Below are 12,889 nucleotides of genomic sequence, written 5' to 3' on the forward strand. Positions count from 1 at the left end.
AAAAAGACAGTGTAGAACAGCATTGCCCTAGTAGCCTACAGACAGATTCGTCTCTCTTCAACGGAATCCATTTGCTTTCAACCCTGTGTTTTCCCGCGATGTTTCTATTTTAAATATTGCAAAAGGCCTGTTTTGGCTGCATGCGTTTGCAAACATAATCCCACACTCAATTCGTGCAAATATTTATAAAATATTTCAGCATATTTCGTTCGTTTCTGTGTGGCTAAATTCGTGTGAAAAGACACATTTTCGTGCGACTTAATTCGTAGGAAAATACACACGTTTTTGCGCGACTTCATTAATAGGAGAAAAAAAATTCAGGTTACATTTTGGAACAATCTATTGGGCTACCAAATACGTTTGCAACTTTCAAATAGGTCTGTTAAGCGAAAAACATAGTTTTAGAAAGTAAAACAAGAGAGAGAGAGGCTTTTGGCACGAGCGCATCGTCCATCGCCGGTGAGTGAGCTGCGCATTATTTGGTAAGTCAGTGAAACTGGAAAGCTCTTTTAGGACTATAATTTTCTCTTCATTTTGTACAATATATGTCTCCACACACCTAGGCCTAGGCTATTGATAGATGCAAGAGGTATTTTTTTATTGATCTCAGATTCTACATTTTTTAGGTATTAAAAAAGATTCTGCTAAAGTCTCTTGTCATCTAATAAATATTATGTAGAATTACATGAAATGCGTTTATAAAAGGTAACCTTTATCCCGGAACATAGGCTTTAAAAAAAATCACTATGCGTGCATCTTCTCCAAGCGCCTCTACTCTAGTGAACTATGCCAGCGCGCAAAAGGGATGTTATGCATGGAATGCTTTATTATAAAGGTGATTTCTTTCTCTCTTTCATACGTTCAGTTACATCAGAGCCACCAGGGCTCGGCTTGTTTTTTCCCGGCACCTCCCAATTGACAAATTAAGCACTGCCCACGAATAGTTCACCTCAAAATCAATCACCCTATACATCTTTCATGTTAATGTAAATTCTAAAAGCAACATGTAAAATGTTTGTCCCATGTTTCATGAGCTGAAACAAAAGGTCCCAGACATGTTCCATACACACAAAAATGTGTTTCTCTTTACATTTCTGCACAAATTTGTTTACATCCCTGTTAGTGAGCATTTCTCAGTTGCCAATATAACCCTGACAGGTGTGGCATATCAAGAAGATGTTAAAACAGAATGATCATGACACAGGTGCACCTTATGCTAGGACAATAGGACCATGCCCCAGGACTACCTGACATGATGACTCCTTGCTGTCCCCAGTCCACCTGGCCATGCTGCTGCTCCAGTTTCAACTTCCACCTGACTGTGCTGCTGCTCCAGTTTCAACTGTTCTGCCTTATTATTATTCGACCATGCTGGTCATTTATGAACATTTGAACATCTTGGCCATGTTCTGTTATAATCTCCACCCGGCACAGCCAGAAGAGGACTGGCCACCCCACATAGCCTGGTTCTCCTCTATAGGTTTCTTCCTAGGTATTGGCCTTTCTAGGGAGTTTTTCCTAGCCACCGTGCTTCTACACCTGCATTGCTTGCTGTTTGGGGTTTTAGGCTGGGTTTCTGTACAGCACTTTGAGATATCAGCTGATGTACGAAGGGCTATATAAATACATTTGATTTGATTTGATTTGACAATAAAAGGCCACTCTAAAATGTGCAGTTTTGTCACACAATGCCACAGATGTCTCAAGTACTGGGCAGATGGCAGACAGTGTGTATGGTGTCGTGTGGGTGAGAGGTTTGCTGATGTCAAATCAAATCAAATGTATTGGTCACATACACGTGTTTAGCAGATGTTATTGCGAGTGTAGTGAAATCCTTGTGCTTCTAGCTCCGACCGTGCAGTAATATCTAACAGTTTCACAACATATACCCAATAGACACAAATCTAACTAAGGAAAGGAATGAAGTATATATACATATATGGATGAGCAATGTCAGAGCCGCATGGACTCAGATACAGTTGAATAATATAGAATACAGGACATACATGAGATGAGTAATGCAAGATGTGTAAACATGATTAAAGTGACTAAGATACCGTAGAATAGTATAGAATACAGTATATACATATGAGATGAGAAATGCAAGATGTGTAAACATGATTAAAGTGACTAAGATACCGTAGAATAGTATAGAATACAGTATATACATATGAGATGAGAAATGCAAGATATGTAAACATTATCAAAGCGACTAGTGTTCCATTACTTATAGTGACCAATGATTTCTAGTCTATGGGTATAGGCAGCAGCATCTAATGTACTAGTGGTGGCTGTTTAACAGTATGGTTGCCTTGTGAACAGAGTGCCCCATGGTGGCGGTGGGGTTATGGTATGGGCAGACATAAGGTATGGACAACGAACACAATTTTTACGTCCATTTTATTGATGGCAATTTGAATGCACAGAGAACTGTGAGATACCCATTGTCCTGCCATTCATCTGCTGCCATCACCTCATGTTTCAGCATGATAATGCACGGCCTCATGTCGCAAGGATCTGTACACAATTCCTGGAAGCTGAAAATATCCCAGGTCTTCTATGGCCTGCATATTCACCAGACATGTCAACCATTGAGGTTTGAAATGCTCTGGATCGATGTGTTGGACAGCGTTCCAGTTCCCGCCAATATTAATTAACTTCGCACAGCCATTGAAGAGGTTTGGGACAACATTCCACAGGCCACAATCAACAACCTGATCAACTCTATGCAAAGGAGATGTGTTGTGCTGCATGAGGCAAATGGTGGTCACACCAGATACTGACTGGTTTACTAATCCACGCCCCTACCTTTTTTTTAAGGTATCTGTGACAAACAGATGCATATCTGTGTTCCCAGTCATGTGAAATATTTCGAGGAGGTCCTAATGAATATATTTTAATTGTCTGATTTCCTTATATGACCACCATTTGCCTCAAAAGTTTCTACAGCTGCAACATCGAGAGCATGGTTGCATCACTGCCTGCTACAGCAATTGCTCGGCCTCTGACCACAAGGTACTACAGAGGGAAATGCGAACGGCCCAGTACATCACTGGGGCTAAGCTGCCTGCCATCCAGGACCTCTACACCAGGTGGTGTCAGAGGAAGTGTCACATGCATGATGCTGGAGAGACGAAGCAGGTACAGGGAGTCAAACATTTAATATAGAACGAGACAGGAACAGCGTCAGTAAACGAGTAATACAGACAACAAACAATTAATGCAGCAGTGGGGAACAGAGCAGGGGAACTGACAAATATAGGGGAGGTAAACAGGTGATGAGTGAGTCCAGGTGAGTCCACTATCGCTGATGCGCGTGACGAGGGAAGGCGCCCTCAAGTGCCAGTGGGGGAAGAGCGGGAGCAGACGTGACAGGAAGGCCCTAAAAATTGTCAAAGACGCCAGCCACCCCAGTCATGGACTGTTCTCTCTACTACCGCATGGCAAGCAGGAGACTACCGGAGTACCAAGTCTAGGACCAAAAGGCTTCTCAACAGTTTTTTCCCCCAAGCCATAAGGCTCCTGAACAGATAATCAAATAGCTACCCAGACTATTTGTATTGTGTGCCTCCCCAAAACCCTCTTTTACGCTGCTGCTACTCTCTGTTTATCATATATAGTCACTTTAACTATACATTCATGTACATACTACCTCAATTGGCCCGACCAACCAGTGCCCCTGCACATTGGCTAACCGGGCTATCTACATTGTATCCCGCCACCCACCACCTGCCAACCCCTCTGTTACGCTACTGTTACTCTCTGTTTATCATATGTGCATAGTCACTTTAACCATATCTACATGTACATACTACCTCAAGCAGCCCGACTAACCGGTGTCTGTATGTAGCCTCGCAACTGTACATAGCCTCGCTACTGTTATAGCCTTGCTGCTGTATATAGCCTCACTACTGTTATTTCTGGTGGCAGGTAGACTAGTGGTTAGAGTGTTGGACTAGTAACCGAAACGTTGCAAGATCAAATCCCTGAGCTGACAAGGTAAAACATCAGGTTAACCCACTGTTCCTAGGCCGTCATTGAAAAATAGAATTTGTTCTTATCTGACATGCCGAGTTAAATAAAGGTAAAATATAACTTTTTACTGTTTTTATTTCTTTACCTATTATTACCTTTTTTGCACTGTTGGTTAGAGCCTGTAAAGGTTGTATTCGGCGCACGTGACAAACTTTGATTTGATGATATGAACTGTAACTCAGTAAAATCTGTAAAACTGTTGCATGTTTTGTTTATATTTTTGTTCAATTTAGATGCAGGCTAATGCCAAAGGTCAAACAATTCCATATACCGATTCATGCCGGCATCAAAATCTGGCAAGGTCTGGTTATTTTTCTTCTTCTTTCAATAATACTTTAGGAAGAAAAGCACAGTAGCTTGACTAAGGCCTACAGTTGCAGAGACAAGCAAACCAAGCCTATGCATTGGGTGACATACAGTACATGCAGAAAAAGTGGACACACTGGACCACTAACATGTGTATCCTTTCCACTTCTGGATAAATGTTTTAGAAAATTGCCTATATAAAACTAGTGGGCAAAGTAGCCTGAATAATTGTTCAAATATAGCCCAATTTGGACTGACTTTAAAAGTGTCAAAGACATTGGGCGTATAAGTTTACAAACTCAAATAGCAAACTCATATATTATTGAATAGCTGTTATAATTGTATCAATGCGTTTGAAATTGTCAATGAAAGGTTACCGCGAAAAAGATGTGCCCATATTCAAATAAGACAAGATCACGCCCCCCCCGCAAAGTCATTTAAATACTTCGCTAACAGTCGTCACAGACAGAGTGCGCTTCCATTTCTTTTGTGACGACGTGCCTCTCTAAACACCAGCTCTTCTCGTTCTGTCCGTAAAAGGTACGTTTTTATGTCTTTTGTGGCTGGTGTATTTAGCTGATTGCCCAATTTATCGTTATTTTGGTCGTCTTTAGGTATTGTAAATAATTATTGTGTAAATTACAGAAATGTAGTTATTGTTGAATAAACCTGGTTCGAAAGCCGCTTTAGCTAGCGAAAGTACTCGCTAACGTTAATTTTCGATATGTATTTCGCCAGTTCACTTCAAGGTTTTTTTTTCTGCGAGAACTAGCTAGTTAACATAAATTAAATAAACGGATGTTGAACCCTTTTCATTTCTCTATTTTCAGTTCTCGTTTCACCTTACGTTAGCTATCAACTTCATTGTAAAGATGGCTGCGTCTCCGCCTTTAGCTTAGCACCAGGTGGCCAAACAGGCCAACAACGTGGTGTAAAATGGCGCTCCCTCCTTGGCCTGTTTAAAAAAAAAAAAAAAAAAAAAAATTAAGACTCATTTAGCCAGACGGCTAATCCGCGCGTACGGTTTACGCCTAATTTGTTTTCCACCATAGCAGGTTAAATAACGTTAAAAAAAAATGTATTAGCCTGAATTCCGATTATTGATAGGTTGGCCTAGCGCTAACGGAGCTAATTATGTTGTGCGCAATGTGCGTCAGACGATTTTGTTAACTACCCTAGATGTGACCTAGCTAGATGTACAACTCGTGTAGGTATCGGGAGTACGTTATGTAACGTTTTGATATTAATGGAAATGGCTAGGTAACGACACCTAATGGGATTTTATTTGACCCAGGCCTTTTCCCTTGCAGACAAAGAAACATGTCCGACGAAGGAAAACTTTTCGTCGGTGGCCTGAGCTTCGACACAACAGAAGAATCTCTGGCTGAAGCTTTCGCTAAGTATGGAAACATAGCAAAAGGTGCGCCCTAAGCAATTTTATTTGCGTGATGGTTGGCTACTAAATATATTATCAGAAATTGGGAACTTCCGGTTAATTGATGTTTTTGTCTCGCTCAGTTGATGTCATCAGGGACAAAGAAACGGGAAGATCTCGTGGATTCGGCTTCGTAAAGTACGATAATGCCGAGGATGCGAAGGATGCATTGGATGGCATGAACGGCAAGGTAGATATGTCGATCATTTTCTAAGGAAGCTTATTTACCTAGTTTTTGCATGTATAATTATTATAGTGCACCTGTTTGAATATCTAGCCCTACCTCTTTAAATGTTAGGCAGCTGTAAACAATATGATGGACCACCCAGACAAATGTCAATGTGTTAGACCCGTACATAAAACAAATTATTATGAACTACAATGGTTAACCCCTTTCTCTCTTGCAGTCAGTTGACGGCAGAACAATTCGTGTGGACGAGGCAGGCAAGGGTGGTGGTCGTTCTGGAGGCGGAGGTGGTGGATTCAGAGGGTCCAGAGGCGGTGGTGGATATGGCGGTGGAGGTGGATATGGAGGGGGGAGAGGAAGAGGTGGGCGAGTTTACTCGCGAGGTATGGGCAGACAATCTGCAAAATGGTGTGCTCCCCATCCTCCATTAGCGTTTGTCCTGCCCTCCCTCTTGGCCCTAGTCAAACATTTCAGTGTGTTTTGCTGTCAATATGAGTTGGTTTTTGAACAGCCTGTGCTTGTTTGTTCCCAGGTGGTGGAGGATATGGTGGTGGTGGTGACAGGGGATATGGTGAGAGGAGCTATGGCGGTGGCGGCGGAGACCGGAGCTATGGCGGTGGCGGCGGAGACCGGAGCTATGGAAGTGGTGGTGGATACAGGAGCGGCGGTGGCGGAGGATACTCTTCCGGTGGCGGAGGATACAGGGACAATAGGTGAGGCGACACGTCCGACTGCAAATTAAGAGATGCTCAAATTGTTTGTAGAAATTCCCCTCTTGCATATTTTGTCGGGCAGCGACCTTACCTATATATATTTTTTCTCCTCCAATGTTAGGGGCCAGGGAGGCTACGGGGATCGCTCTGGGGGATCCTACAGAGACAGCTACGACAGTTATGGTATGTATGAGTTATGGGTACTTACATAATGATGTGCTTGCATCAATAGGCCTAGGGCACTTCCTCAGGGTTCTGGAATCAAATCTATTCCTCTGACTAGTATAGAATGCCATCTAGTTCAATGCGCCGTTCCTTCCCTCCCCTGTACTCTGAACTCATTCAATTTGCTGGGATCATATTTGCTTCATCTTACGCCCAGCACTGTTTATACAGAGAGACCTCCCACACTAGTTGGTTCAGCTATTTGCGACTGTTTAGTGGGTAACCATGTTGGATGTGTCAAACTCAAATGTTCGTGAACTTGTTTCCTAAACTCAGTGTCTGTGTGCCCACTTCTTGTCCTCAGCTGCTCACGAGTAAAAATCTGCCCCCCGATTCAAGATCATCCCTTGGCTGGCTGTATTTAAAAAGATGCGCTCCTCAAGAAATTTGTCCACGTGTTGACCTGATGATTTTTTGTAGTCCTATTCTGTGTTTAAGTAGCTCGAGCGTCTTTAAATTTAGCCATTGGGTTTCGGCCATTCATTTACAAACCATGTTTAATAGAAGTTCCAGTTGGAGATGTTCTCTAAAGGATGCATCTCTATTTGCTCTTATGGCATTTCAATTGATAAAGCATAATGTCTGACTTGTTGGTGCTGCAAATTTAGTGAACTCAAATATTGCTTCACACGGCTGTTTTTGAATAACAGCCTCAGTTACTTTCTACGCCCTGTTCCTATCCAGCACTGTCTGACATCACCATTTGAATCCTAAATATTAATATTGGGGATATCAATGGGGCTTGTTAACCTCCTGTTTTTTGTTTTAAACGACAATGTCCGACCTACCTCCTGCCAAGTTTTAAAACAGTAAAAAAATATTCCACTTAGATGCTTTTGAAAACTGGCCGGGAAGTGCTTTTTGGATTTTATGAATGCATTCCTTGTGTTGCTAGGCAGCAATGCCTTCACCCATACCATTGAGGTTCTTGATATAGCCGACGGTCCTGTGTTAAGTTTCCAAAAAGAGTGAATTCCTTTAAGGCTGGTGACACTGCACGCCTGAAGTGGCCGGCTGTTCATGAAGTTGCAAATTGCAGTGGGCTACAGTCTGCCCACGGTGTTTTGCTCTGCTCAGAAGCCTGCATTTTAAATGTGCTTGTTATACTGGACTTAACTTAAAGAGAACAAAAACAATTCATACTGTTACTACTCTTCCCCAATATTCCACCTGGGAACGATTTTGTACTTTCTGTTCTTTGTATCATCAACATTGAAGATTATCTTTTTTTTGTCAATTTTGGCTTCATGGAGCCCATTAAAACGATTTGTTGAAAATACGTGTGCCTTGAACGTACTTATGGGGAAGTTAGCATTTTGCCAGTTCGTGTATCATAGCATTTTAAATGTGTTCCTTCTGTGGTTTTTAACTTCTCTGGAACTACAGAGACTTCACTTCAAACATATACATCCCAAAACTGGGAATAACTTTATACTGCATTTCACAGGAAGTGCCATGGTTCCAGTATTTTAATTAACTTCTGTTGGCATATTTTCCCTCTGAGGCCGAAGTGTGGGGTTTACCGGTTAGTGGGGTACTGGTAGTCAAAACGCTTTGACTATAGTTGCACTTAACAATTTAGTTTGATTACTTGATGCCACTGGGCACTAGTGGTTTGGTAAATAAATGGGTAGTTTATTTGCCTAGAGGAATATTGTATGATCTTGACATGACTAGTGTGGCCTACTCATGGGGGTGGGGGGGTCCTGTTAATGCTTCATTGCTCAGCTACAGAAAATGTCTACAAGTCCTTGGCGAATGACGTGTTGCTCCTACCAACCAGTGCTCATCAGAAGTGAAAGCTGCTCTCTTGCCTAGTTCATTTGTGGACAATCAATAGGCCAGTTCACGTGAGGTAAACTCCTTTTGCTCACATCCTTCAGTAATTTTTATTTCCAGCAATGTTTTAGCCATTGTCCCCCTGCTGCAGAGACTGCCAGTCAAACGTCCCCTGGCCATTTTGCAACACACGATGCTTAAGTCCAACTGCCCCCTCTTGAAATGTGCCTTAGCGAAATGACAACCTGGCCTCCGTACGACTACTCTTCCGTCATGTCTTGTATGTATTTCAGTCAAACTCAATTGATCACCTCAATTGCCCCTCTTGATGTACAACCCACTGATCTGTGTTTGTTTCTTGCTGTTTTATTTTTAGCGTGGTTCTAAGCATTGTGTATAAAGTCTGGGTAGTTGAACAAGTTAAGCTGTTGCATGCCAAGTCCTGTTGTCTTTGTGAGATTCTGTTCTAATGTCATGACTGTCTTCTCTTTTAGGGTGAGTTAACTTTTTGGAGACTGAACTCTCCAGTGTGTCAGATGGTGATAAACTGGAATCTTCTGCAGCAGTCTTCCAGGTTTGTCTTTTGTACAGTTTTGCGTATCTGTTAAGCTGCCATTTCAAATGCTCTGAAAATGCATTATTTATGCAATATTGACAAGTTCTTTCATTCCTTGGTCTTAGGTCCAGTGTCTGGAGGTGGTGTGAGCAGCAGTGGATTCAACACATCAACCCAGTACTCTGCATTGGCTGAGTCTTCAATGCAGTCACTGGTTCCCAGCAGTTTTGGGAAAACATATTTTCCCATCTAAACATTATGTATAGAGATCCTACAAGCTGCATCTCTTTGGGGAGACCGCTTTAGGTAGGGTGATTTGTCTATGGGACACCATACTAACATGTTATAAAAAAAAAAAAATGAAAAGATTCTCTCCTCGTATTTGTTCATAGCTCTAGATGGATGTAGTCAATGTTTCACCTCTTCCAATAACTAGTAAATAAACTCTTTGATTTAATTTTTTATTTCACCTTTATTTAACCAGGTAGGCTAGTTGAGAACAAGTTCTCATTTATAACTGCGACCTGGCCAAGAAAACATAGCAGTGTGAACAGAGTTACACATGGAGTAAACAAACAAATCAATAGCACAGGAAAAAAGAGACTATTCATTGTGTGCAAAAGGCATGAGGTAGGTGAATAATTACAATTTTAGCAGATTAACACAAGTGATAAATGATCAGATGGTCATGTGCAGGTAGATACTGGTGTGCAAAAGAGCAGTCTCTCTTGTTGTGCAAAAGAGTCTCTTTTTTCCTGTGGGTGGGCTATTTACCGATGGACGGCGTACAGCTGCAGCGATCGGTTAGCTGCTCAGATAGCACATGTTCAAAGTTGGTGAGGGAAATAACTCCAGCGATTTTTGGCAATTCGTTCCAGTCACAGGCAGCAGAGAACTGGAAGGAAAGGTGGCCAAATTAGGTGTTGGCTTTAGGGATGATTAGTGAGATACACCTGCTGGAGCGCATGCTACGGGTGGGTGTTGCCATCGTGAACTGAGAAGGCGGCGCTTTACCTAGCATGGACTTCGTCTGGCGACGAATATCTAGTGAGGGCCAGCCGACTAGAACATACAGGTCGCAGTGGTGGGTGGTATAAGGTGCTTTAGTAACAAAGCGGATGGAACTGATAAACTGCATCCAGTTTGCTGAGTAGAGTATTGGCAGCTATTGTGTAAATGACATCGCCGAAGTCTAGGATCGGTAGGATAGTCAGTTTTACAAGGGTATGTTTGCCGGCGTGAGTGAAGGAGGCTTTGCTGTGAAATAGGAAGCCGAGTCTAGATTTAATTATGGATTGGAGATGTTTGATATGCGTCTGGAAGGAGAGTTTACAGTCTAGCCAGACACCTAGGTACTTAGATGTCCACATATTCTGGGTCGGAACCATCCAGGGTGGTGATGCTAGTCGGGCGTGCGGGTGCAGGCAGCGAACCGTTGAAAAGCATACATTTAGTTTTACTAGCATTTAAGAGCAGTTGGAGGCCACGGAAGGAGTGTTGTATGGCGTTTTAAGCTCGTTTGGAGGTTAGCACAGTGTCCAAGGAAGGGCTAGAAGTATACAGAAGGGTGTTGTCTGCGTAGAGGTGGATCAGGGAATCGCCTGTAGCAAGAGTGACATCATTGATATATACAGAGAAAAGAGAAGCTGGGGGGGGGGGGGCTGTTGGCCGAGGTTGGAGTAGCCAGGAAGAAGGCATGGCCAGCCGTTGAGAAATGCTTGTTGAAGTTATCGATTATCATGGATTTATCGGTGGTGACTGTGTTACCTAGCCTCAGTGCAGTGGGCAGCTGGGAGGAGGTGCTCTTTTTCTCTAAGGACTTTACAGTGTCCCAGAACTTTTCTGAGTTAGAGCTACAGGATGCAAATTTCTGCTTGAAAAAGCTGGCCTTTGCTTTCCTGACTGACTGCGTGTATTGCTTCCTGACTTCCCTGAACAGTTGCATATCGCGGGGACTATTCGATGCTAATGCTGTCCGCCACAGAATGTTTTTGTGCTGGTCGAGGGCAGTCAGGTCTGGAGTGAACCAGGGGCTATATCTGTTCTTAGTTCTGCATTTTTTTAACGGAGCATGCTTATCTAAGATGGTGAGGATGTTACTGACCAGGCATCCTCAACTGACGGGATGAGGTCAATATCCTTCCAGGATACCCGGGCCAGGTCGATTAGAAAGGCCTGCTCGCAGAAGTGTTTTAGGGAGAGTTTGACAGTGATGAGGGGTGGTCGTTTGACTGCGGATCCGTAGCGGATACAGGCAATGAGGCAGTGATCGCTGAGATCCTGGTTGAAGACAGCGGAGGTGTATTTGGAGGGCCAGTTGGTCAGGATGACGTCAATGAGGGTGCCCTTGTTTACAGATTTAGGGTTGTACCTGGTGGGTTCCTTGATGATTTGTGTGAGATTGAGGGCATCTAGCTTAGATTGTAGGACTGCCGGGGTGTTAAGCATATCCCAGTTTAGGTCACCTAACGGAACAAACTGAAGCTAGATGGGGGCCGATCAATTCACAAATGGTGTCCAGGGTACAGCTGGGAGCTAAGGGGGGTTGGTAGCAGGCGGCAACAGTGAGAGACTTATTTCTGGAGAGATTCATTTTTAAAATTAGAAGTTCGAACTGTTTGGGTATGGCCCTGGAAAGTATGACATTACTTTGCAGGCTATCTCTGCAGTAGACTGCAATTCCTCCCCCTTTGGCAGTTCTATCTTGATGGAAAATGTTATAGTTGGGTATGGAAATCTCAGAATTTTTGGTGGCCTTCCTAAGCCAGGATTCAGACACAGCAAGGACATCAGGGTTGGCAGAGTGTGCTAAAGCATTGAGTAAAACAAACTTAGGGAGGAGGCTTCTGATGTTGACATGCATGAAACCAAGGCTTTTTCGATCACAGAAGTCAACAAATGAGGGTGCCTGGGGACATGCAGGGCCTGGGTTTACCTCCACATCACCTGTGGAGTAGGATGAGGGTGTGGCCAAAGGCTATCAAAACTGGTCGCCTAGAGCGTTGGGGACAAAGAATAAAATGAGCAGATTTCTGGGCGTGGTAGAATATATTCAGGGCATAATGCACAGACGGGTATGGTGGGGTGCAGGAACAGCGGAGGTAAGCCCAGGCACTGGGTGATAACAAGAGATGTTGTGTCTCTGGACATGCTGGTTGTAATGGGTGAGGTCACCGCATGTGTGGGAGGTAGGACAAAGGAGGTATCAGAGGTATGAAGAGTGGAACTAGGGGGTCCATTGTAAACTAAAACAATGATAACTAACCTGAACAACAGTATACATGGCATATTGACATTTGAGAGAGACATACAGTGAGGCATAAAGTAATCGCAGGTGTTGATTGGGAGAGCTAGCTAAAACAACAGCTAATCAGCTAACACAACAACAGCTAATCAGCTAACACAACAACAGCAGGTAAAATGGCGACTAGACAGAGAGGGTCGGATGAACTATTATGCGTTCCTGGTGTAACTCGGGCAGTTGTTGCCATCCTGTACCTGTCCTGCAGGTGTGATGTTCGGAGGAACCAATCCTGTGCAGGTGTTGTTACACATGGTCAGCAACTGCGAGGATGATCAGCTGTCCGTCCTGTCTCCCTGTAGCTCACAGTTTCACAGTACGGACATTGCAATTTATTGCCCTGGCCACATCT

General features: G+C 43.3%; 1 protein-coding gene across 18 annotated transcripts; it reads left to right on the plus strand.

Annotated features, from left to right (window-relative positions):
* Window positions 1-4,785: 4,785 nt before the first annotated feature.
* LOC109875301 (cold-inducible RNA-binding protein B) lies at window positions 4,786-9,606 on the plus strand. Of its 18 annotated transcripts, none has more exons than XR_004206441.1 (8): window positions 4,786-4,881; window positions 5,652-5,761; window positions 5,860-5,966; window positions 6,184-6,346; window positions 6,496-6,676; window positions 6,798-6,859; window positions 9,175-9,254; window positions 9,362-9,606. XR_004206441.1 is itself a non-coding variant. In XM_031810857.1 (7 exons), exons 2-7 carry the CDS (start codon window positions 5,662-5,664, stop codon window positions 9,429-9,431), a joined length of 912 nt encoding a protein of 303 aa, XP_031666717.1. In that variant the 5' UTR covers window positions 4,786-4,881; window positions 5,652-5,661; the 3' UTR covers window positions 9,432-9,606. The 18 variants fall into 18 exon arrangements, 13 of the variants coding, with proteins under 13 accessions (XP_031666717.1, XP_020323201.1, XP_020323204.1 ...); XR_004206442.1 differs by having other exon boundaries at window positions 6,184-6,325; XR_004206443.1 differs by having other exon boundaries at window positions 6,184-6,298.
* The last annotated feature ends 3,283 nt before the right edge of the window (window positions 9,607-12,889 follow it).

This window comes from Oncorhynchus kisutch, linkage group LG30, assembly GCF_002021735.2.
Source record: "Oncorhynchus kisutch isolate 150728-3 linkage group LG30, Okis_V2, whole genome shotgun sequence".
NCBI classification, from domain to species: domain Eukaryota; kingdom Metazoa; phylum Chordata; class Actinopteri; order Salmoniformes; family Salmonidae; genus Oncorhynchus; species Oncorhynchus kisutch.

Bases quoted from the DNA above. Each gene is read 5' to 3' on its own strand.
- LOC109875301 (XM_031810855.1), top strand. From the start codon at position 5,662: ATGTCCGACGAAGGAAAACTTTTCGTCGGTGGCCTGAGCTTCGACACA. The intron at 5,762-5,859 runs GTGCGCCCTAAG...TGTCTCGCTCAG, and splicing joins GTATGGAAACATAGCAAAAG to TTGATGTCATCAGGGACAAA. The intron at 5,967-6,183 runs GTAGATATGTCG...TCTCTCTTGCAG, and splicing joins TGGATGGCATGAACGGCAAG to TCAGTTGACGGCAGAACAAT.